This window comes from Cupressus sempervirens, chromosome 6 (assembly GCF_028749045.1).
Source record: "Cupressus sempervirens isolate cs-2001-9-10 chromosome 6, ASM2874904v1, whole genome shotgun sequence".
NCBI lineage: Eukaryota > Viridiplantae > Streptophyta > Pinopsida > Cupressales > Cupressaceae > Cupressus > Cupressus sempervirens.
The window spans coordinates 80,668,141-80,695,829 of NC_143123.1; the positions used below are offsets into that span (position 1 = coordinate 80,668,141).

Here is a 27,689-nt window from a genome sequence, read left to right on the forward strand (position 1 = left end):
CCTAATTGATAACATATTTAATTAATTTAAATAACAATAATATTTAGCATTTATTTAAAAATGAACTCCAAATATATTATTATTAAATTAAATAAATATTATTCTGTTCTAAATATATCTTGAACTTTAATTTCCAACTTTAATTCTTTTATTTAATTAATTAATTAATTAATTAAATATAAAGATATCATAATAATTCCTTATTAAATTAAATCATTAATTAGTCCTTCTTCTTTTTTTTTTTTTTTTTTAAATTAGACTTAATTAATAGAAAATACACCAAGGACTCAAAAAGTAACATACGAAAACCCATCATAGAAAAATACATACCAAATCAAACAGAAGGGTTATAATCACCAAATTACATCATTTGATGCATTCGGAGGGTACTTAACTCAGATACTTGTCCTAATTATCAATTAGGACAATTGGCTAAAGGGTTTAGGATTTGGACTTAAGAGTTTATCTCCCCTCTCTTACCATTGAGACAGTGCGATAGGGTACGCTCATCCTGACAATTCAGGGAAGTCGATACCCGGTACCTGCAACCTGCATAAAATCCACGCATGTACAAACACAATATTCTAAGCTAAACATGCAATGGCAGGAAGTGATGCATCGTGTAGATCCCGACTAGCAGGTGACTACGACTCCCTTCCTTAACCATATCAGAAACACCATACATAAATAAAACAACACGCACACCATACACATGCAGTATGGGGTAAGTATCCATAAGAAACACATGGAATAATGAACCATTTAACTAATTATCATCGATAACTGAAACCATTGAATAATCATCATACATGCACGAAATATAGAGTACCAAGTAATCTCATCATATAATAAACTGAGTGTAAACATCCTCTGATAATCTCTAAAATAATGATACTACTCATCAAACATAAATTGGCCTAAAAGAGTTTGGCAAACATATCATAAATGTAGCTCGAAAAATGTAAACTAGGGGCAGGCACTACATCCACCCCCCCTAGACTTAGGCTTACTCCTGGAAGCCTATAAACAAATAGGGATATAAATCTCGTAATCTAGATGCATCCTCCCATGTCGCTGAAGAGTCATCAGTAGGGTCCCATTGGACCCTTACCTGCTCTATGGTTCGACCCCTGAGGGTCAACTCTCGCTGCTCTAGAATACGTATTGGCTCCAAAGCCAGCTGCCCATCCTCTACCTGTAAAGCATTCCAATCAAGAATATGTACAACATCAGGAATATACTGTCTAAGTACTGATACATGGAAAACATCATGAATGCGAGCAAGGCTGGGCGGTAAAGCAAGACGATAGGCAACTGGACCAATCCTCTCAAGAATATCGAATGGTCCCACAAAGCGAGGTGCTAGCTTCGAGCCCTTTCCATAACGGATCGGACTCTTCCGCGGATGCACTCTCAAGAAAACCTTCTCTCCCACAGAAAACTGCTTATCTGACCTATGAGCATCAGCATACTTCTTCTGCCTATCCTGTGCCATTGTCAAGTGCTCTTGGATACGTACCACCTGTTGCTCCATGTCACGAAGCATCTCTGGGCCCAACAGGATGCGATCCTCAAGGCTATCCCAACTCAAAGGTGTACGACAAGGGCATCCATATAAGGCTTGGAAAGGTGCCATGCCAATAGAACTGTGATACCCATTGTTGTAAGCAAACTCCACTAGGTAGAGATAGTCCTCCCAATCAGTCTGCCTATCCATCACGTACATCCTCAACATATCCTCGAGAACCTGATTCACTCTCTCTGTCTGCCCATCTGTCTCTGGGTGATATGCTGAACTGAAGTTCAACTGCGCTCCCAGATCATGCTGTAGTGATGTCCAAAATGCGGAAGTGAAAACATGATCCCTATCCGAAATGATCTTTCGGGGAATACCATGTAGTCTCACAATGTCACGCATGAAGACATTAGCTACTGAAGCTGTAGTGTAGGAAGACCTGATTGGTGCAAAATGTGCCACCTTGGTCAACCGATCAACGGTGACCATGATAGCATCATGACGACGAAGAGTCATAGGTAATCCTACTATGAAATCCATAGATATGATGTCCCACTTCCATGAAGGAACGAGATTTGGTTGCAAAAGTCCTGCCGGATGCTGGTGTTCTGCCTTGACTCTCTGACACTCAAGACATCTAGCCACAAAATCAGCAATGTCACGCTTCATCCCGGACCAAAAGAATAAACGTCGCAAATCTGCATGCATCTTCTTGACACCTGGATGTGCCGAGTAAGGTGCACGATGGGCCTCTGATAGGATCAATATGCGAAGCTCATCCAGTAGCGGCACATAGATCCTTCCTGAAAGTCTCAAAAGGCCATCTGACTCTAGGACATAGCCTAAAAACTTACCCTCCAAGGATCTCCCTGAATTGATCTCACTGCACACCTCCAGATACCATGAATCAGTGGGGAGTGCTTGAAGTATTTGACATCTCAAATCAACACTAAGAGTCATAGATGATATCACATGTTTCCTGCGACTCAAAGCATCAGCTACGACATTCTCCTTTCCCTGGATATACTTCACCTCAAAGTCATACTCGTACAAAAACTCCATCCAACGCCTTTGCCTAGCATTCAGATTAGGCTGCGTGAATATGTACTGAAGACTACGATGATCGCTATGTAGTTCAAATCTGTGTCCCAACAAGAAATGTCTCCATCTCACTAAGGCATGAACTACTGCTGCTAACTCAAGGTCATGTGTAGGATAATTCAACTCATGATCCTTGAGTTTGCGTGACTCATATGCAATCACTCAACCATTCTGCATTAGAACTGCTCCAATACCCTCGAGGGAAGCATCTGTACACACCATGAACTCACCTTCTGGATCAGGTACAGCTAAGATCGGTGCACTGGTCAGAAGCTCTTTGAGTTTCTGAAATGCTTCTACACACTTTTCTGTCCAAAGAAACTTCTTTCCTTTCCTCTGAAGGGAGGTAATAGGGTGTGCTATTCTGGAGAAGTTTTGAACAAATCTGCGATAATACCCAGCTAGACCCATGAAACTACGAATCTTTGACACAGTAGTGGGTGCAGGCCAATCTACTATTGCCTGGATCTTCGCAGGGTCTACAGAGATACCTTTGCCTGAAATAACGTGTCCCAAATACTGTATCTCTGATTGAAAGAAATCACACTTTTCCGCATTGGCATAAAGTTGATTATCTCTCAAGCACTGCAAAACTAAACTCAAATGTTCCTCATGTTCCTTTTGGGACTTAGAATATATCAGAATATCATCGAGGAACACAAGAAAAAATCTATCAAGATAGGAACGGAACACCCCATTCATTAAGCACATGAAAACTGATGGAGTGTTCGTCAGCCCAAAGGGTACCACTGTGAACTCATAATGCCCGTAGCGAGTTCGGAAGGCGGTCTTATGAATATCAGCCTCCTTGATGCGAAGTTGGTGGTATCCTGACTTAAGATCAATCTTAGAGAACACTGTAGCTCCCTTGATCTGATCAAATAAATCATCAATCCTAGGTAAAGGGTACCTGTTCTTTATTGTCACCTTATTCAGCTGTCTGTAATCAATGCAAAGGCGCAAAGAACCATCTTTCTTCTTCACAAAGAGCACTGGAGCTCCCCATGGTGATACACTAGGTCGAATACTACCCTTGGCCAAAAGTTCCTCTAACTGCAAACGCAACTCACTTAGCTCCTGAGTGGTCATACGGTAAGGAGCTCTAGAAATAGGTTCTGCTCCTGGAGTGAGCTCAATGCTAAAATCAATGTCTCTCTTCGGAGGCATGCCTGGAATCTCACTCGAAAAGACATCAACATACTCCTGTAAAATAGGGTGATCTAGGGTCTTCCTCGTAGATTCTTCCTCATCGAGCTCATTTACCGAAACGGCAAATACCTGACACCCCTTACGAAAGCTTCGCTTAAGTTGCATAGCAGAGATCATTCGTAGGGATATAGGTCTCGGTATCCCCACAATCTCAACATCCTTCCCTTGGTCATCCTGACACATAATGGTCTTCTTTCTGCAGTCAATACTAGCCCTATGAGAGCCAAGCCAATCCATACCTAAGACCACATCGTAGGAGCCAAGAGGAATAACTCGAAAATCGACTGAAGTCTCAAACCCTCCTATGCTAAGTCCACACTTGTGAACTACCGAATCTGTGGAAACTTTAGCACCTGAGGCTAGTTCCACTTGCCAACCATGGTCTTGCTTAACCGACTCTAGCTTACACTTATCAACTAGAGATGGAGAAATGAAAGAATCTGTAGCACCTGAATCAAATAATACAGAGAGAGGTGTACCTCGGATAGCTCCTGTAGTCTCAACTACTGTCCCCTGATGGTCTGCCTGACGGTGATCCACCGCTGCAAATACTCTATGAGATCCACCTGTATTTTTGACTATAGGCTCAGATGCCGCTGGCCTGGGTCCTGAATACTGAGATGCTCGCTGTGGGCAGTATGCTGCAATATGACCAATCTGTCTACATGAATAACATCCCGTGCCTCTGCTAGATCCTCTCCCTAAAGGTGGTGCATTCGACCGCTGGTGGCTACCCCTGCTAGCAAAAGACTGGTTGCTCTGTGCAGGTCGAGATTGCTGATTCTGTCTATTACGTTGAGCATTGCGATTGATCCTAGGGTTGGATCCACCACCACCACTCTGTGCCTGAGGGTAAAATCCCTTATGCTGCTGAGGCTGCTGCTGAGAATACTGATTCCTCCTAGGGAAGGGAGGCTTCCTGATTCCACCGGAATTGTGGTTGCCCTTAGATCCTGCTATAGTAGGCGCTCCCACAAATCCTCCTTGCCCAAAGTTGATACTCTGCTCTACCAGGATAGCTTGATGTACCGCATCCTTGAGGGTCTTAAGCTCAAATACCTTAACACCCCCAATAAAATGGTTGTTCAAGCCTCGAATGAAATGTTGTGCCAACTGTGCTGGGTTGTCACTGAATCCCGAAAAAGGCATGAGCTCATAGAACTTGCGCTCATACTCTACAACGGTCATAGTGAACTGTCTCAGGTTATGGAACTCATCTGCTCTATGCTGCTTCCATTCCTCTGGTAGGAATCGCTCATGAAAACTCTCCAAGAAAATCTCCCAAGTGACACTACCCATGTCAATGCCCAACTTCTTCTCCTCAATAGTCCACCAGGTGGCTCCAAATAACTCTAGATTGGTAATGGCAAACCTCGCTTTGACATTACTGTCAAAGTCCTGCATAGCAAAAATCCTGTCAAGGGCAATAAGCCACTGCTCAGCTACATACCCAGAACCTTGCCCATTAAAGGGCTTGATCTTGGACCTCTGAAGATCCTTCATCTGAGAAGATACTATGAATCTATGTCGATCCTTCTGAGGACTCCTAGATCTGTGTCTATGCTCATGTCCAACCTGGTGTGCTCTATCCTGCTCAAGAATAGGAGGTAAGCGATCAATAAGGGTTTGCATCATTTGCCTCAGATCAACCTCCTCAGAGTCGGCATGTCCCTCATCGTGGTTCTCTTCCTAATGCTCACTGACATGCTCTTCCCTATTCTCTTCCTGAATGGGGCTCTCATGGATAGACTCATGAACACTAACATCTCTGCCTCGTCCACGACCTCTGCCACGGCCAAGGCTACGGCCCCTAACGGAAGATCTCATCCCCGATACCATCCTACAATAATATCCAAGACACAAGATGCTAAAATAACCATGAAACATACTACTGAAATACATAGATAAAAGACACATGTTTTGCAAACAAGATATTTTCAATTTTCAGTTTACCTATAATTTCAGTTTAAGTATAATTTCAGTTTTGAAGTTTTGAGTGTTGAAGTATGAATAAAATAGGTAACTAATAGTTTATATACAGTTTCAGTTCAACTAGCTTCAAGTTTTAGTTTAAGGTTTGCATTTTTATTCAACTAGTTAACACTAGTGGCGTTCCAATATACCCAGAGCTCCCAATGTAGAAACTAGGGCTCTGATACCAGATGTAACGCCCCGCCAAGGGATCCAAAAGAATTAACCTAAAGTTTCACTAAGTTTGCTAAAAAAATTTTTTTTTAAGTAAGAAAGTATGACATACACATCAAACAAATAGTAGCGGAAGAAATAACATGTAATCATCGACAAACATACATTGCAAGTTACATTTCTTAAAGATCCCAAGACGTTGAGTTACGTTTAAATTTAATTAATTCTAAGTCTAACAACTAACACATACATATAAAAGAATAATTAGAAACTCCAATGTCCATAATATACATTTGTTCCGAATGCTCCTTGGCAAATTAATTCGGAATGCTCATTCATCCACTGTACATGTCACAGGGTATGAAAGGCTTAAAAGAATATACATATGTAAAGATCAAGATACAACATCCTCAAATCCATGATACAAAGTACAGTAAAAATATATGAAACTATTCACCATACATGATACATCCATACATCCATAATGATAAAACATCTATCATAAAATCTAACCATCCATCATAATAATCCAAGAACATAGTGAAGGTAAATGCCAATCACGAAAACTCCAGCCACGGTGACCACGGAATGGATCTCAATGGTAAGAGTAAAAGCACTACCACCCTACCACGTGGAACCTAAATGGTCCACTCCCACCGCGCTGAGGAGATAGTCTCAAGTCCCAAAATAGGATAACAAAACCTATAATCATAAATACTCTCTAAGTCCAGGAAATCCTATCAGTATGCTAACTCAAGGGTTCCTAAAAAGATCGACATCTAAATCCCAGAGGTACCACAAGACACGTAGGAAACCTAATATGCAAGCGGGAAAGTGTCATCGCAAAAGTCATGTAGAAGTTACCCGAGCAATCCCTTAGGAATCCCGGGTCCCTACTGATCCTGCGGCCACTAGTATCCTCTCGTACTGACGAGGCATACTATGGAATGCAAGGTCGTAACCAAGCGTCCTCTCTACCCCATCCTAGTCTGTACTAGCACTCATGGCATGGGAGAGAACATACAATTATCTTGTTAGGTTCATTTTCTCTCATTTAGTGTAAATGTTTTCACTTATTAAAAACGACTTACAATGGGTTTCTCAAGGCAGCCTCTTAGGGCTCCGACCCCCATTGCAAGCCACTTCCCGACTCTACACATAGATAACCTACCCTAGCTCATGAACTCATAAATCAAAGAATCATAATAAAACCATCTCAGTCCTATGCGAGCAACTGAAAATATCATAAAAAGATAATCCACAAAATATATCAGTTCTTCATGAGCAACAGATAACATCAAATAGTAATCAAGTAATCACGACAGTTCTCTATCAGCAACTGAAGGCATCAATGATAAGTCACAAAATCCAATGGTTCTCTAATGAGCAACGAGAAAGTAATACAAGTATAACTGATCGAGACTCAGAAATGGTTATCAAATATAACTGATCGAGACTCAAAAATGGTTAAGTTAGGTATTCTCAAATACATACATCTCAGCTTCACACAAGGAACTGGAAAGCAATCACAAACAGTAAACACAATCATGTCATAGAGCACTTCATCACATTACCATGGTCAGGTTAAGAAAGATCGAGACCAAATCATCAAGACATCACATTCACAAAACCCCGAGCCTCTGGTAACAACCTGAACTGGTCAATGCTAAACCACCCCAAAACATTCAAAGTATAAAGACAACATCAAAGTCTCAGAGATTGGATCTGAAAGTATATTATTTAAGTTAAGGTAAGGTTTGTGATTTAGTTTAATGTCGAATTCAAGTAACAAAGTTTTCACAACTACCCTTTTTCGAATAACCCAGTTCTATAATAATTTACATTAAATCAATATCCAAATTTATAATTTAGTCAAATAACATTCATTATTAATTAACTTAATTAAACTAATTTTAATTAAATTAATCAATATTTATTAGATCTAATTATTTATTTTAATCCCACTACTAAATGTTTAATTTTATTAATATTTAAACAAAATTAAAATCTACAACTATTTTTATACAATTAATATTTATTTATTAAATATTTAAAAAGTTTAATATATTATAAAAATTAAATATATTATAATTTTTATTATTTAAAATTTTTAATTAAATAAAATTCTTTTTTTTTTTAATAATTAAAAAAATATATATAAAAAAAAAAATATTAAAAAAAATGAAATCTTCAAAACGTTTATAGCCCGTCGGCTTTGGCCGCAGGCCTGCGGTCGCAGGGCCTGCGGCGGCAGGTACTCTGTACCTGTCGTCGCAGTACCTGCGACGCAGGTACTGTCGGCCTGCGCCGACAGTGGAGGCGGGTACGGGGTAATTCCCTCCCCCCCACTAACATTAATATATATACTTTTTTATTTTTTTAAAAAATATATTTTTTATATATATGATTTTTATTTAATTCTAATAACAATAAAATAAATTTTATTTTAACAAAAATAATTTTGTTAAATTCTTTTTTTATTTTTTTTTATTTTTTTATATAAAGCAATTTCTTCAAAAGGGTAAATATGAAAAATATATATATATATATATATATATATATATATATATATTTATATATATATATTTATTTTTATTTTTTTTATTTATCTAGATTTTTTCAATTTCATTAAAACAAAACCCTTATCAAATTAGATCTTAATTTCTAAATCAAGAAAACAAGGGTTCTAATTAATTCATCCAGTCCATGGATACAGAAATTATTGACGAATAATTAATAGCTTCACAAGATTGAAAGCTTAAAACTTTTATCACAGAGAATTCAGATCTTCAAATCCCAGACACGAAGAAGGCAGGAAGGGATAATTGCATATTTAATGGATAAAAAACACAAGACCCTACCTGATCCTGATGCTATTATGCAACCTCCAGAAAACTGTATGTGAATTCACTCCTCTCAATAACCTTTGCCTTCGAGACTTTCTTCGTGTCAGCCTTCTGAAATTTGCTTCCAAAAATTGTCTTCCTCCTAATTCTCATCCAAATTCGTATCCCCCGAAAATGAACCCCCAAAGTTGTGATAAGCAAATTCTCCTCAATTCGGGGCACTAATTGTGCGTTTACCCGAGAAGACTCTTTGCACAACTCAGTTAACTCAAATTAACTTTTATTATCTTTTCTAATTCTTTTGCATTCAACTTTCATGCACATTAAGTTGAATTATAAAATAACTTTATTTAAAATTTAACTTGACTTTAATTCTTAATTAATTTATTACTTTAAATCTTATGTGCACTTTTAAGAAATTAAAATAACATTATTAATTTTTATAATTTAATCTTTTAATTTAATTCTTATATTTAACTCATGATTAGATCATGCGATCTAGAATTCTTAATAAATTTATATCTTTCTACTTTTTAATTTATTTTAGAACCTAATTGATAACATATTTAATTAATTTAAATAACAATAATATTTAGCATTTATTTTAATTAAATATAAAGATATCATAATAATTCCTTATTAAATTAAATCATTAATTAGTCCTTTTTTTTTTCTTTTTCTTTTTTTTCTTTTTTAATTAGACTTAATTAATAGAAAATACACCAAGGACTCAAAAAGCAACATACGAAAACCCATCATAGAAAAATACATACCAAATCAAACAGAAGGGTTATAATCACCAAATTACATCATTTGATGCATTCGGAGGGTACTTAACTTAGATACTTGTCCTAATTATCAATTAGGACAATTGGCTAAAGGGTTTAGGATTTGGACTTAAGAGTTTATCTCCCCTCTCTTACCATTGAGACAGTGCGATAGGGTACGCTCATCCTGACAATTCAGGGAAGTCGATACCCGGTACCTGCAACCTGCATAAAATCCACGCATGTACAAACACAATATTCTAAGCTTAACAGGCAATGGCAGGAAGTGGTGCATCGTGTAGATCCCGACTAGCAAGTGACTATGACTCCCTTCCTTAACCATATCAGAAACACCATACATAAATAAAACAACACGCACACCATACACATGCAGTATGGGGTAAGTATCCATAAGAAACACATGGAATAATGAACCATTTAACTAATTATCATCGATAACTGAAACCATTGAATAATCATCATACATGCACGAAATATAGAGTACCAAGTAATCTCATCATATAATAAACTGAGTGTAAACATCCTCTGATAATCTCTAAAATAATGATACTACTCATCAAACATAAATTGGCCTAAAAGAGTTTGGCAAACATATCATAAATGTAGCTCGAAAAATGTAAACTAGGGGCAGGCACTACACTTGAGCCTTGAACGACTATTTATTGGGAACCCATTGTAACTTTCCTCATGTAGGGCTTGATGAGTCCCCTTCATATCCTATGGATAGAGGAAGTGTGTGTTTTTTTTGTTTCTCTTGAATTTCCCCTATCAGCTCTTTGATTTCCTCAACTTTAGGTTCAAGATGAATGACTACTAAAGTCCATCCTTTTCCTTTCACATATCATCTTCTTCTTTGAACTTTAATCATCCTTGAGGAGGAGAAGATAAACATCCACCATCTAAAGAGGTATCACTATATGATACATTTAAATCTTCATTTTCTTCTTTAGTTTGTCCAATAAAGTTGGATGAATTCACTGAATCTAGACTTTCTGTGAGTTCATCTTTTGAGGTCTTTGTATCCTTGTTCTCCATCATATGGGTCAATAACTTCACAACTACTTCTTGACATGATGAACATTCAAATTTAGAGTGACTAATTCCGTGTAATTGACAAAAGCCTAGAAGGAGGAGAATGCTATGGTCAGCTTCTTCTCCTAAACAATGTAGATTAGTCACCATACTCTCTATGAATTGTGTTAGTCTTTCAGTGTTGGGTATTGGCACCTTAGGTTCTTTGTTTTGATCTTGAGGTGTATTGGTTGAAACTATATCCAATGTCATTACTTTACATGAACCCAACTCTGATTGCGTGAATGTTATCTCATTCTAGACATTGTAATCTGTGATCATTGTTTTTAGTTTGGGTTCAACATCAATCTTGATTTGATTGTTCAATCCTTTCCATGTCAAACATAGTTGGGTGAAGTTTGTGGAAAACCATCCTCTTACGCATTTCATCCATTCTCTACTTAAGAGTAATCTGTAAGTTTTTGGGATATCCACCACATGTATCTCAATAATATCTTGAATCCTAGGATCAACTATTAATTGTATCTGCACATCCTTCAATACATCGATGACTTTCACTCTATTTTATCCAATTGTATTACCACTCAATTAGAGGGTTGAGGATTAACTCCTAGCCTTTGAACTATTGATAATGGAATTACATTACATGAAGCTCCTAAATCAATAAGACAATTGTGAAGATTCTTCCCATATATCCTTATGCTTAGCAAAAATGGAGGTACCTCAACTTTGTCCTTGAACATAGTGGGCATTGCTTCTACAGCATTTACTTGTTGTGGCATCGTCTTTTGAGGGACACCATTCATATTATGGGAAACCTTTGTATTATCCAATGTCTTCATGAGTGCTTATCTTTGTTGTGGACAATTCTGAAACATGTCAAACATGGACATATTGGCTTTAGTTTTCTTCAAATCTTCTACTACATTATACTTTTCAGTAGACCAAGCAGGGTTCTTCAGTATTGTTGGTATGTTCACTTGATTTTGATACTGTTGTCCTCCTTGAGCTGGCCTTACCGATGGCAGATTGTTGTTTTCTCTAGGATCAGGTGGAGTTGGTTGCAAACCATGAGGAATTCCATCGGTCAAGGGATCCTTTTTATTTCTGAGGTTATATGTATTTCGATTGTCATTTCAAAAGGCAAACATCTCATCATGTTGAAGATCGGGTTCTTAACAAAATGGGAATGAGAATTCCTCACTTGTTTGTTGTTCCACTTGTATATTCTATGTAGAATCATAAGATTCTAATAGCATTGCATTGAATTGAACAAAAGGATTATTATTCACTTGTGAATTTTGATTTACCTCCTGATTACCATTATAGTACGCACCATCATTGCTAGACACATTTTGGCTATCATCATACTAATTGATATCAACATATTGAACGTTGTTGTTGTTGTTATTAGTAGGAATGCTTCCATTATTTAGTCGAGTATTCCATTGTCAGTTTTTTCTTTGGAAGCCATTGTTGCGATTAGGAGGATTGAAGTTTTTTTCTCCACCATTGTTTCTTGTATTGTTGTTACTGTTATTGTTAAAATTCTTGTTGTAATTCTGACCAAAATTGTTGTTGTAGAGGCCAGAATTATTTCTTTGGAAGTTGTTATTTTGTCCTTGTGACAATCTAAGAAATTTCAACTCATTGTTCATTTGTGACTTTGACCAACTTCTAAAAGGAGATTGTTGTCTGCTTCCACAAGAACCATTGCTTTCTATTCAAATAAAGCTATTTTGGGGGGCTTATACCCTGGATATGTTATCACTTGAGTTTGTGGAGCGAGTGCCTGTTGCAATGGAACTAGGTTCATAGGTATGAATTGACTAGGCATGGTGGGTGCTCCCACAGGGTATGTTGGAATTGTAGTGACTACTTTTGCTGGAAGCATCATTCCTCCTCCATTAGGATTAGCTTGCTTCATCAATGTGATCACTTCTGCAAATACTTTGTCCAATGTGTCAATATTTGCTAAGGGAAGTCTTCTTAGAAAGATCGCAATAAGAGGGTCCATAGCATTCAAATAAATCTGGATGGTGGCTTCAAAAGGTATTGTGTATGGTGTTTCCAACTTGCGGTAGGCCATATGAAATTGATGGTTGAAGCATAAAACTGTCTCAGCCGGGTCCCTTTTTATTGATATGAATTATTGGTGTATCACTACTAGATTAATGAATGTTTTGAATTGTTCCAAAAACAATTTTTCGAATGTATCCCAGTCTCGAATGCATCCAGGTGGCAAATTGATGTACCAATTAAAGGAAATTTCCCCCAAAGAGTAGGGAAATAAATGAAGAACCATGTCCTCATTAGCCACTCGCTTTCAGTTGCAAATTTCTTTGAAAACTTTAATATGATATTCAATAGTTCGTGTTTCACCATAGATGAATCTTGGGCAAAACTTCTTAGGATTCTTTGGGAGGTCATGAGGTGCACCTCTCAAGTTTATGAGTCTACAGCATTTGTGAAGAAGGCCATGGGAGGATTTGGCGGACCTAACGGTGGTTGTTGGGGAATAGCTATCAGAGTATGTGGTGGTTCACCAGGTGGTTGGAGTGGAGGTGGAGTTGAAGAAGATGATGAAAATTTGAAAGGGAGTGGTTGGACTTGGGATGTTCCCTTATCACTACATGGTTCACAAAAATGGGTAAGCTCAAGGAATTCATGTGTACTTGGTGTAGAACTTAATGCTCATTGAAACAGGGATTTTGGATCAATATCCTCCAGCTTACATCAAATTTTGGAGAAACGTGCACCTCTATAGAAGTACCCTTTCTCAGAGTTCTAGATATTGTGCACCACAAAGTTTTGTGGACCTACGAACCTATGGATTTGCAGACCTGAATTTTTCAAAAACTCAAGAAATTTTTTCAACTTTTATGAAGCGTAGGTTATTGTAGAAGTGTAAAATTTTGAAACTTGAACAAATTTTCTTCCTTTCTAGGAGTATGTTCAATTTGTGGTCCTCCTTCTAGTGCCACTTCTATTGGGCGTTCATTTTACACGAGGTCAATGGTAGGAATCCATTGCATAATTCCTCTCTTAAAAAGCACATATTTTTACGGATCCACTCCAAGGTTTAGTATTTGTCTTGTGACGTACCAAAATTTTCTCAGTAGAAGATAAATGTGAGTGTTCACAAGGAGGCCTTTTCTGGTTCTAAAACTCTTTTATCTTGAAATTGAAGTAAATTTGTCCGTTGTCTCAAAACATCACACCAAAAGAACAATAATTTTATATTTTATATTTTTCAATGAACGCAACTCTAACAATACAACTATTATGAGGTTCTATTATAACAAGGGGTTAGCAAAGAAAAATAATGTGAAATCGTATGACTTGAAATTGAAATTCCTAAATGGACATAAGCTACAAGACACAACATGCTACAAGTTAAACCTTTGAAGAAATCGGTAGGAAACCAATGAAAATAGGAGCAGCGCCTCCTAGAATCCACTAATGCAATCATTGGTAAGAACCTTTAACAAATCAAATGATGTTTCACTCTTCATCAAATAGCAAGGCCACAGAAAGTGCACTCATGCGAGACAAAAAGCTATGTAGACACAATTGGGTGATCTCTTCTCAAGCTCGTTACATCAACAGAATTCATATATCTATAGCAAACACCACAACTTAAAGATTGCACAACCAGAAACAACACAATAAACCTTTGACTCAATCACAATCTCATGAATAAAATTCACAAACACATTTAGCCAAGAATAACTACACTCTGAATGCTAACACTAAAAGCATAATTTTATTGCATAATAATGGCAGCCCTTCTTACATTTTACAATGGGGTATTTATAAGAAATCATCTCCTCAATTTGTGTTGAGAGTGAGAGATATCTTGATGCAATAAAATGCTTTTAAAATATTTAAACAAACTAAATATACAAAAACTAACAATCTAACTAGTGCTTAGAGGGACTCCATCCATATTTTATTCATTAATTGGATGCATGAGCCCTTTACATTCAAAAATAGAGAAAACATGAGAGAGAAAGTAGGAGGAAGCCATTAGTCAAGGTGGAAGTGCATGGAGACACCAAAAATAGAAGTTGCCCCTTCACTAGGTGTGTGTCAGAGTTAACTTGCCATCAGAATGCTCTCCTGATGCATGGAAAATGTTATTTTTAAAACTAGCAGTCAACTATCAGTGTAGCTCTAAATTGCGGAGGTATGGAGGTGTGGACCTCAACTAGGTCAAAATCTCAAAATTTTACTAAGTGTCAAAATTGAAATCCTGGCATCTGGGTTTTGTTCATCTTTATCCTAAAGCTATGTTTGGATGTTTGCCCTTGAATTTCTCTATCATCTAGGTGATCTTAGCCACATCTAGAAGATCTAAAGCCTGATACTTTTCCTTTACCCTCTGCTTATAATTGTCCACCTTGATTCGAGTTTTTGCAAAGTCTCCTAGTTTAGTATCCAACTCCATCAGTGCTTCTTTTGTTCTAAAAGCTTTTCTAATGTCCTCATCACTAGATGCTTCCTCTAAAGTCTTTCTAAAGTTCTCCACTACTACCTCAACTAGAAATAGCTTCTCTTGTTCTTCATCTTCAAAAATGTCCAAGCATGCATCACTGTACAACTTTTCTACTTCCAAACTTGCTCTTAGGCTTGGTCCTTGAAACTATGTATCTCATCATGCAATGTTCCCATCACTTTATTTCCATCAATAATCTTTTCTATCCAATCATCTATCATTTCTAACTCCTCTCCGGTATATACATCAATCAAAATGTAGTACCTTTGCCATTTTATGGCTTGTAGAGTTTGTAAATCTTTGCTCCATGCCCATACCTCATCCATGATACTAAAGTCCTACCTCAGAATTGCCACAATCTTATCAATATTATCTTGTGTAGCATGCAATAACTTCAAAATTCTTATGATTATATTGACACCTTTATCCACAAGGCTATCTCGCCAATCCTAACAAGCTCTAAAAAATAGACTGAGCCATACACCTTCACCTTCTCTAAGAATGGTATTCAAAGTCTCCTTAGGGTGTTCAGAATCAAGAGGACCAATAACTTCAGCTAGATATCCCTTTAGGATCTCAGCTTGCCTTTAAAGTGTTCTAATTTCAATCTCATCTTGTTCCATATGGCTAAGAACCTCCTTGAATCCCATAGTCATCATCTGTTGGGATGTATCCCATGTAGGCTTTCCTAACATAATATCCTTCACTTCATAATCCTTAAGACTAACAACTTTTGCATCAGTACCTTCCAAAGGGTGAGCCACTTGTGAAAATAAGTCCTAGTTCCATGTAGTATTGATGAACAAAAATGGTGTTGCATTATGTAATGGAGACTCGAGCTTGTTCAACATCTCTGCAATGTCAAAAATATCATCCTCTGAAGCACGAAATTGATGCTTGGCACTTCTCATTATTTCCTTTAGAAACCATCTTGGTATATGTCTTTCTATAGCCTTAGCTCTAGATGATGAAGGGATGTGTTCAACTACCTCCTACCCTCTATGTCTCTTGCTTGGAGTCTCCTATTGTGAGGACTCTTCTTCTATAGTCTTGGTTTTTATAGATCCTATAGTTTGGTCCTCAACTTCCTGAGAAGGTTGTTGTACACATTCTACTATTTGTGCCTCTTTTGATGGCTCATCAGTAACCCTTGGTTCAGTTGCCTTTGTAATGATGGTTCCTTTTGAGCATTTTCTTCTTTTCAACTCAGAGGTGGAGGTGTTACTGAACCCTTATCTACCATTGTGACCTGAGCTAGAGATGGAGGAGTGAGATGAGGACCTTGTGTCTCAAGTGGCATCTGCATCCAATCTTGCTACTAAAGTTCACCTGTAGGGGTATCTCTGATCCTATCTCCAACTAACTTTGTACCCATGGGCATGAAATCAAAATTTGGGATGGAGAGAACATCATCACCTTGCTCTCTTTTCTCATTCACCCATCATTGTACTTCATCTTTCAAAGAAGAGATTTCTACCATTTCTGCTTGGGTGGGTGGGAAGGTATTTGTGGTACTCTTCTTTCTTTCCAATTCTATGGCTTTTTCCAATTGAGTTCTCCTTTGTAGAGGCACTTTCTCCCCCTCCTTGTCTAGTTCCATCTCCCCCTCATCTAATTCTTCCTCTAGAATGGTCTCAGGAATAGATGAGTTAGGCACTAATCTATGTCTCATGTACAAGAGGAATGGATGTCTCTAGAATTTCTCCCTCTTCTTAATTACTTGACAAAATAGGACGCAATGGAAATTCAACCTAGATATGAGAAGCTCCACTAGCCTAGGGCTCTTGGGGACTTGATTCCCATTCTTGGGAAGGGGCCTATTCTTCAACATGCTCTACTTGAAACCTTTGAGGAGAGGCTCTCTTCCTCTTTCCCTTTCTCTCTGTAGGGTGGTAGTATCCTACTAGATGATCAAGCTAGTAGACTATTTTAGGCCTGATAGGAGACTAGAGCACAAAGATAGGAAATATGACTTTCCTTCCCTTACCTCTTTCTGGGTGAGCATGTGCATGGAAGATCACTGTATTTAGAATTGGATAAAGTGGAAAGGGTTTCTTGATCCAACTCTTTGTCATTCTAATGACATGCCTTGCTCGATGATTAATATCATCTCCTTCATCTCTATTAATTTTTGCATTCTGAATGGGTCTCTCACCAACTTTATCTATATTGAATATGGGATCTAGTAGATCCTGTGAGTCTTGTAGTTGTATCTCATCTGAGATTATCAAATGGAGAGCCTTCTCTGCTAGATACAAAATCATTCTACAATAGTCTCTGATACTGACATCGTAGTCATTTGTGGCATTCATCCAATGATCTTCAATGGCATCATCATGATAGAACCCCTTTCCTGCCAGGTTTTCCACTTTACCAACATTGTCGAAGAATGGTTGAGGAGAGTTATACTCTTCAAGAGGATAATTCTCCCATTTGCACTTGAAAGTTAGGATATCATGCTTCCTCTTTACCTAGTATGCTCCTATTAAAAAAGGCCAATCCCAACAAGGCCTTTGTTGTCTTTTGATCCTCTCATAAGCTGACTCAATCTATCAGGATATTTCCATCAGGACCAACTTGTCACTTGGATACCTTAGGACTTTCTTTGGATTGATGGATGCACCACCTACCTAAATTTATGTGAATGTTTGAAACTGGATGAAATATGCACCGAGAGCTGTGATCTGTGCCTTGGCTTCATTGGACAATCTCTTCCCTTAATCCCCTTCGATGAATCAAATGATGGTAAAGATGAAGGCATCGTTCACAATTCTATACTCCTTGCTTTGCAGTGAGAGTTTCTTCTTGACCAGCTGAGGATAAACTATATATGGCCATGTATTAGGGTCATGCATACTGCCCTTCTTGTACAACCCAGGATAGTTAGTTGCCCTTACTACAAGTAGATACACCACGTAAGAAGTCATGTAGAACTTATTCTTGTCCTTTACCATCTGCAACTAGTCACACAAGATCTCACTAAGTGTAGTGGCCCAATCCAGTGGCATCTTTGTGTGTTTGATGGTCTCAATGAAGTTGACCATGAATGGAGCGAGATGACCTGCTACAGGTAGACCCATAACTCTACCTAGGAGAATGATTGAATATCTGATGTCATCCTTCATGTATCCTCGAGTCATATCCACTTTTTTGATTGTCTTTCCCTAGGATGGCTTCTTAATGTATTATAAGGAATATATGATGTCAATGGCCTCCTAGTAATGATATTTATGCCACATCTCAGCTTCTTCATACGAAATTCTAATGAACTAATCATCTCTTGGTAGATGAAAAACTCTCTTGATATTATCAGGTCGTAGGTCTAAAACCACTTCTCTAGTAATTCTCTTTACCACCCTTTCATTAGGAAAAAAATGTCGGGATAAGGTCATGATCAACTCAGCTAACTGTATAGTCCCTGGATGTGATGCTACATTCATAATCCAGAATGGATTGGTACGGACCTGAAGGTTGACCTTTCTGTTGGACTGTTGCAAACTCTTAGGAATTCTCCCAAGTCTATGTGCTCGAGGTCCATGTCTTTAATCTTAGCATACTCATTGTGTAACCATGATTTCAGAGTTACACCTTTAAATTTGTAAACAACTAGTTTCACTACTGATCCAGATGTAGATGCCATCTGATTGTATTACTTGTGCATCATGAGAAAGAAAACGTGATCAGTTAATATATGTTGAAAAAAATAAAAGAAAAAATGATTGAAGACTTATTCGATTTATTTTTTAAAAAAATAATAATAATAAAAATTTTTTGAACTTTTTTTTTTTTTTTTTTTTTTGCAAAAAAAAAAAAAAAATTCAAAATTATAACTAAAACCCTTTAATATTAATGCTAAAAAAAGGCACAAACTGATACAAGCACCTAAGCGTGGGCACGGGCACTGCGCTAGTGCTGTGCAAGTGCCACATGCGACATTAGCTCCCCAAAAGGGGGTTTGCACAAGTGTAGGTGCAAGCGTCGCACACAACAATGTGGGGGTCAATCAACGGCACCGTGTGGGTGCCGCACGTGCATGACAACACGGGGATTAGTCGGCGGTTCCATGTGGGCACCATGCGCATTTAGTGCATGGGCATGCATGAGAGTGTGGGGGTTAGTCAGCCACACCATGGGAGTGCCACGCATGTTCAGCATGCCATGTGGGAGCACCGTGCACATTCAGAGCACATGCGCGCATATGAGAGCATATGGGGCAAAAAATAAAGGTGGGGGAGAGGGTTTACCTCTCTCTCTCCCTCTTGAAACACTTGAACACCATAAAAATGAAGAAATAGGGGGGAGGAAATGAGTTATATAGCTCTCCCTCCTCATGCACCAAAACACAAAGTGCATCGTGCCTTGATGCACGTGCACAAGGGAGAGTTTTTTTTTTTGGATTTTTTTTTTTGTTTTTTTTGGATTTTTTTTTTTTTTTTTTTTGGATTTTTGGGATGTAACTTTTAAACAAATTCTTTCTTCTCCCCACTCTTGAATTGTGAGTCCGAGAGTAAAAAAGGTAGGGGGTCCCCATTCCTAGTGAGGAATGGGGCGTGTGTTGTGGAGATCATAACAATAATGTTTGTGAAGGTAGGTTCTCCATTGCCATGTTTATGCCCTTTTTTCATTGCTTGTATGTGTAAAATTCTTGCGTATTGTAGCAAGTTTGTGTTTGTATCATGTGAGGGATAGGTATTGTGGGTTTTACTCGCCTTCTTTTCATGTTTCTTTTCCTTTTTTTGTTGGGGAAATTGTGAAGGGAGTGTTTTTATTACTCACCCTTAGATAGGGTAGAATTGGCCATGTATGGGGGAAGGGTTTAGTTGGATCACAAGTCAGTTCAGAGTCTCTTCTCATCTTGAGGAGAGGGAGAAACCAAGGTGTTATGGGCCCTTTCCTGTCAATGAAAAATTGAGTTTGATTTTGGAAATAAGGAGAGAAAGAAATGGAAGTTTATGTGATTTGGTAGCCTTGGAAGAGGCATATGATTTGTGTTCTTCATTAAATCTCCTACTTGGTAAAATCCACCTTTTGACTAGTTATTACAAAACCTATTGTGCATAACTTGGATGAGAATTATATGTTGATTTATTTCATTGTGTTTGGATTTTGTATGTCACCTGGTTGGTTACCAGTTCTCCTAGCTTGGTGAGTAGCCTTATGAGGCCTAGGATGGGAGGTGAGCTCTCCAATGTTATTCTTTGTATTTTGCAGATTGTCTAGATAGGTTCTTATGATGGAGCAATCCCAGTTTTCTTGGAGCACTAATGGTCTTCTTGATGTCATGTTATTGGAGGTTTCTTCATTGTAATATCACCTATTGTATTGTATATCCATGTTAGGAATGATCATGAAAGAAATGGATTAAATATTGTAACTTCAATATTATAAATAAAAAATTCAATTATCATATGAAATAAGCAATGAGTTGAAGGATTTGAGAAATACACAATATAAATCCACAAAGCCCTCAAATACCTGCATGTAAAAAACCTATCACAAAGAAGAAGACAAGACGAGGCGAGGGGTTTCTCTAAAAATATGCAAATTGTATTCTCAGAAATGAAAAAGATGCAAGATAATTACAAACAATCTATCTTTATAGTAGGAGATCAAAACTAGAAAAGGGTAACCTAAAAGGTAAATGCTATTTAATAATTACTAATTAATTATTAAATGAAAATGAAAAAATTCATAAAGCAAAATCTTAAGAAGGAAGAAAAGATAATTTAATTAATTTAATTTAATTAACCTTTTTCTCTGACACCCCCCTTAAGATGAGCAACAATGTAGCTAAAAACAATGCAGAAAGAGCAAGGAAACTACAATGCAATGAGGAAAGAAAACTTGGGTTCCGACAACCAGGCTTGATGAGGTACTCAATCACAATCAAATCTCTATGAAATAGATAAATAGAGAAAACCTAATGGGAAAAACTCTACTCCAAAAAGAGATATAAGAGAATGCACAAATGAAACATCTCAAGAGAATCTCTCAAGACCATAAGTATAATAAAATCCTCCATGATAGAAGCTTGATACTCCATAGCCCTACCCCCAAAATGGTAGAACTCCTATGTTGATGAGCATGCCAATGTGGCTCCAATCTTAAGGAAACAAAGGTAGTGGACAAGGATGATAAAACCCATGCATGTAAGGTGCAACTAGAAGCCCTAGATGATGCTCAAAGGAGAAAGCATGAGAATCCAAAAATGGAATCTCCAATGGAGGTGGAATAATAGGTGTATTGAATCTACAATCTAAGAGGAGATGTGTGCCCTTTGATATATCCTCAACAACTATAGTAGGTAGCTCGATGACTAGAGCTTCAATAGTAGGAAATGTTGAAGAGTAATCATGTTCAAGAGATGGAATTTGAGTAGGAGGCGGAGGTGTAGAATTCACAACACTGGTCTCAGAAATAACATATAAGTTCAAGTGACCTGACTTCACCTCAATATACTCTCATGAAAAAAAAGAGTGAGTCTATGATAGTGGAGATGGTGGACCAAAATGTGAGAAGGAATATAGGTGGGAAGCATCATCAACAGTCCCTGTAGCAATAATATTATTTGTCTCGCTATCTCTAATGTGCATTGAATCCTATGTAAACTCAACTATATTCCCTAACCCACTGTGTGTAATATGATAAATGGAGAGAAGGTTAGAGGACAAAGATGGAACATAAAGTACATCATCAAATGTGCCATCATCAATGTCAATAGAACCTTTCCTGCATATAGTCATAAAAGTGTTATTCCCCATCAAAATGTGTGGATTAGGAGAAGCCTCAAAAGAAGAGAACAAATCCTAAGAAGATGCCATATGGTGTGAAGCAACTGAATCTAGTAACCAACTAGAAGAATGAAGGATAGTAGTTGCACGTAGTGCATGACCCTTTCCCATATCTTTACCATCTAACTAAAATGATGATGATGAAGTTTTCTGAGAAGTAGAAGGAATATCAATGTTGCTCTTCTAAAGGAGAGCTATCAAATCTAAAACCTATTTGGCATATCCATGTAAAATATTTTCATTACACTATGACTCATCATGATTAGGCTTATTACAATAAATGCAATTTAGTTTTTCTGGCTTTGATTTACCCCCTTTAGGAGGAGGTGGCCTAGATGAAATTTGAATGTTGGAATCAATCTAAGACTCTATAGAATGAGATTTTTTATTCTTCTCCTTTGTCCTTGAAGATGGTCGAGCTACCAATACATGACTATGTGAGCCTATGAGAGAATCCAACTTAGAGAGCTTAGCTTGCTCTCAAGTCACCTGATCACAAAAAACCTCAAAGGATGGCATGGTAAATCTATTACCCAAAGCATCTTTGGTGGAATAGAAGGTAGAAAAAAATATCTAAAAGTTTCCATGAAGCTTAGAAATAATCGGGTAGATATACTCAGTGTTAGTCTTCATTTTCCCACAACCTTATAGTAAAGATCTTAGTTGCTTTAATTTTATCAAGAAGTCCTCAATGGAGGAAAAATAATTTGGTATAAGTGAGGTAAGTTGTACCTCAATCTGAAGTTCCCTGAACTCATTCACTATACCAAAAAAACCTTCAAGCTTGGTCCACATAGCTAGAGGGGTATTGTACCCATCAAAATGAAATTGTATACTATCAAAGACCTATAAAGAAATTAATCCTATTACCCATTCCATCTTGTCTCTATGTTGCATGACCTCAAAAGGCCTCTATAAAATTGGCTACACTGCATCTAACCAAGACCACAACCCTTTTGACCAGAGAAATCATGTCATCAAGGTCTTCCATATGTGATAATTATAAGGGGTTAGAAGTTCTAGACAAGAAGAGGTCTTAGCCATTATTTTAGAAGGTGTTGAATTATTTTTTAATGTACTTCTGGTTTATGTAAGTAAATAATAGAAACAATATGACAAAACACCCCCCACAATGCAAAACACCAAACCCCATTTTCTAGAAGGAATGCGTAAATGAGAGAAGAGAAAAAAAACTTCAGATATGAATCACAAATGCCTATTTTTTGTAGGCCAAAAAATTACCAAATGCTGAAAATACGACGTCCATTCAATATTATTCTGAACTGATACTAGATCTAGAAAGTAGACAATAAATCATGAACTTAAAAAAAATAACACCTGAATATGTGTCCATATGAACTTGAATGAAGCCTTTGAAGTTGCAAAAATTGAGATTTGTGATTTTTAGAAAAATTTAGAAACAAAGATCACAAGCAACCTCTACCAATGTGTAGATCATGAAATTCTACCTCAAAAAAAAAAAAACAATTGCTCAAAAAAAGGAGTTCATATGAGTGAGATATCATTGTTTGAAAATCACCTCTATAATTATTTTTTCTAGATTATCATTGTCTCACCTCCAAAAATAAAAGAGAAATGCCAAAAAAATGTCAAATCTATTCTATTAAACTCTCTTTCTCCTTTCTCTTCAAATATTGAACAAGCTACAATAGATCTGGCTCCGATATCATGAAGGATTTGAGCAATACGCAATACAATTCCACAAAGCCCTCAAATACCTACATGTAAAAAACTTGCCACAAAGAAGACAAAAACAAGAAGAGGTGAGGCTTTGCTCTGAAAATATGCAAATTGTATTCTCAAAAATTAAAAAAAGAGGCAAGATTATTACAAATGATCTATCCTTATAGTAGGAGATCGAAACCCAAAAAGGGTAACCAAAAAGGTAAAAGGGTAACCTAAAAGGTAAATGTTATTCAATAATTACTAATTAATTATTAAATAAGAATGTAAAAGTGCATAAAGTGAAATCTTAAGAAGGGAGAAAAGGTAATTTAATTAACCTTTTTCTCTAACAATTATGTGATCAAGTGTTATTAGATTGTTAATCATACCTTACTTTCAATTATATTGCTTTGCAAAAAGTCCAAGTTGAAAACTCTCTACTTTCTTCAGGAAATCTTGGATCAATTTGTTGTTTTTTAGAGTATAGGATGTGGATGTATGAATTAATTAATCTATATGTGCAAAAAAAATCATCCTTAAAATTATGTGATAAAACCAAGGTTTGATTTAGATACAATCATCTTACTTGCATCATAAAACCTCAGCTTGTATAAAGTTTATTAAATCAATGAATTTTACCTTATATTGCATTGTTTGTAAACTACCTAAAATCACTCCTAACTTGGGTACTAAACAATCTATATCCATATTTTAATTACAATCCATTCAATAAAATGACCAAACATTAATACACTTTACCATTATGAAATTCCTATGCAAAAACCTAGTACTTTGAAGGAGAAAGGGAAACTTATAGTTTTCATCTATTTGAGAGAGCCAAAATGCTCTCTAGAAATTGTATGAGAAAATTTTTTCACAAAAAGTAATAGGGAATATTCTTTAAAGATACTCCCTTAAATTCTTTTAGAATTCATTAAAAAAAGAGAGAAAAAAAACTCTAAATACTACATTCTAAACTCTTAAACTACCCCCTCTACATATCATCTCACCTAACTCACTCCACTAGTAAAACCCTTCTCCCATGCGTTCAAGGATTTTGATGACACCTGACCCCTCCCACCCCCCTCCCCCCCCCATACTTGATTCATCTCATCCTCTTACATGTTCTATGCAAACATGGATTGGGAGGTGGGGAACACAAGTCAACATGGACAATAAATTTAAAGGGGTTGCATTGTAATAAGTTTTACCAACTACCATCCCATTGGTTCCTTCTACCACCAAAGTCTTTTCTTCCCAAATGTCAACGTGCAAGTTGGACCAACTAGAGCTGGCATCATCATAGTGTTAAATTTATTTACCATGTTGTATCATCATAGATTGTGTTCATTTATCATTTCCATTATAATAATTTGGATTTACCTTCTCATATTTCACCATCATAGATTCAATTCATTCATCACATGTTAGGTGCATTTATTATGTTTTATCATCCTAATCTTTAGTTGATTTATCATATGTTATCCTCATAGCTTTGAGTTCATTTATCACATTTTATCATCATAGTTGGTGTTCATTTTAAATTATGTTCCATCATCATAAATATCCTATCCACTTTATCATAGTTTTTTATCATTTTGTCATAGTCATTATCATAATTAATGTTCTTGTTATCATATTTTATCATATTTTAAAGTCTCTTCTTTAGCATATTCATCATCATAAGTTTATGTCTGCTTTTATCATATTTTTTCATCATCATTCACATTCATTTTTTGGGTTACCTTTTTATTATTATTTCTTATTATTTATTTACCACATTCATTACCATTTATCTTTCCCAAACTAGAAGTCAAAACACATTACATCCATCACTATATCTTAGGTTTATTTTTCAATTATTTTCTTAGTTATCATAAACATCATCATAAACAAAATTTTTCAAAATTTCATCATAAAGCACATCATATCCTACATCACAAACTATCAACACTATCCAAACAAGTCTCATCATAAATAACATATCCTACATCACAAACATATCAGCACTATCCAAACAACTCGTCATAAACATCATATCCTGCATCACAAACTATCAACACTATCCAAAAAATTCTCATCATAAACAACATATCCCGCATCACAAGAATATCATCACTATCCAAATAATTCATCATAAACATCATCTCCTACATCACAAACTATCAGTAACATCATGTATATCATAAACATCGCATCTTGCATAAAACCATATCAGTCTCTCTTCTGCATGTAATCATATATAAGCATGCATGTAGTAAGCAACATCATGACATCATAAGTCCATATCCCACCCCAAAGAATAATCCGATCTATATATATCTCATCCACAAAGAATAAAGAATAAATCACCTATCCCTACAAAAAAATACCATAGTCCATCATAGTCCAGATATCCAATATCCATATTGTACAAATGCCCATATCAATACATTGGGTTTGTGCTCATAAAAAATACATCCAACGGTACATCCAAAAATAGTATGTAAAATATAGCCTATCACTGATCCCCCTTCTCCATCACCTCCTCATCATGGGACTCATAGGTGCCTCTCTCTATATCTAGCATTTCTACTGGTGGAGGTGGTGGCCTCATCTATCCTCCTCTAGTGCCTAAGCCCTCTGCCTTATCCTTCCTCCCACTAACCCTTCTATTTTTCCTCTGGCTCTAGCCTATGCACTAAGACCTACCTATCCTCTGAGAAACCCCAGTGCTCCATCCACTCTCTTCCCCTCCCTACATGCCTCTATGGGTCCCAATTGTACCTAAACATGTCAGTCGTCTATAATGCTCTATCTGTTCTGATGGCACCACTGCATGATATCTCCCCTGGTAGAATCCTACTCTCCCTTAGCTCCTCCACCTTCCCTTGCAACCTCTTAGCTCATTAAAATCTCCACCTACCACCACGTGTGCTCTCAAGGTCACCACCTCCACCACTAATCTATCCCTCTCCTCCTAGATAGTATCCATTCTCACCTATAACATCTACCTCTCCAGTGTTACCACCTCCAACCTCCCCTCCAACTGTCTACCCTCCACCTACAATGTCCCCACCTCTATCCCTACTATCTGCCTGTCCCTACATGAAATCATGCTCATGACAAGGTTGATCTCACTCTATCTTTAGTTGACCCCTCTCCTACTAGGTATCTCACAGCAATTGGCTGGTCACCTCATGTGTCTACTATAGGGACACATACCGGCTCGCTAGTTCATCAACTCCTCCTCACAATGATGAACCATCTCCACCACCCCCTCCTCCTTCGCCTACTAGCCCTTATTGCCCTTGCCCACCCTCCTCCTATGGTCTCCTCTCCACCACTAGCCCCTCCTCTCCCCTCTCAAGATGTGTTCTCACCTCCTCCTACCCCCCACACACCCCTCTACCTCTATCTCACTAGCCCCTCATTCTATGCAACTACCTTAGCCCACTATCATAGTCCCCTAGCTATGTATCTAGCTTGTCTCACTACTTTGGCTATCTCACCCACCACCACTTCTACTCTGGTCACCTGAGCTTAGCCTACTGGCCTTATCTACTCAAACTAATCTTGATACTCTTGTGTCAAGCTAGAATTCACCAATCTATCAAACCAATCCCACTCCTATGGCACTAAATATTGCCAAGCCTGTAGTAAACCATCTCTCTAGAGTTCTAGCCCAAACATAGTCACCAGCTTGCATGTCACTCTCTGATACCAATTTGGCTCCTCTGAAGCCACCTATGCTTATCCAAACTATTGCATGGCCCTATATGGTTAGTGCTACTCTGCAATATACTCCCATCACCCAAAAATAAACCATGGTGATATAGTATACAGTAAGTGTTGTCTTTCCTCTGCCCATGGCCTAAGACCCATGTATGGCTTCCACATAACCACTCCAATCTCATCTATCTAGACTCTCTAGTAGTCCACATCCTCAGTATGATGACATGTTAGTGGCTCCCCTAACTATAAGCCACTAGCTCCTCCACCTACCTCTCCCTTCACCCTATTAGCCTGAATTTCATGATGTACTCCCAAGCCCACACCTATAACAATGTTGGGAACCACACGCTCCTCCACTCTCAT

At 37.3% G+C, this 27,689-nt stretch overlaps 1 protein-coding gene across 1 annotated transcript; it reads right to left on the minus strand.

Annotated features, from left to right (window-relative positions):
* Positions 1 to 1,070: 1,070 nt before the first annotated feature.
* On the minus strand, positions 1,071 to 27,689 carry LOC149551257 (uncharacterized). Its single transcript, XM_089790073.1, has 3 exons — positions 27,597 to 27,689; positions 4,306 to 4,453; positions 1,071 to 1,195 (listed from the first exon to the last, which is right to left on the minus strand). The coding sequence occupies exons 1-3, from the start codon at positions 27,687 to 27,689 to the stop codon at positions 1,086 to 1,088; spliced, it is 351 nt and encodes a 116-aa protein (XP_089646199.1). The 3' UTR covers positions 1,071 to 1,085.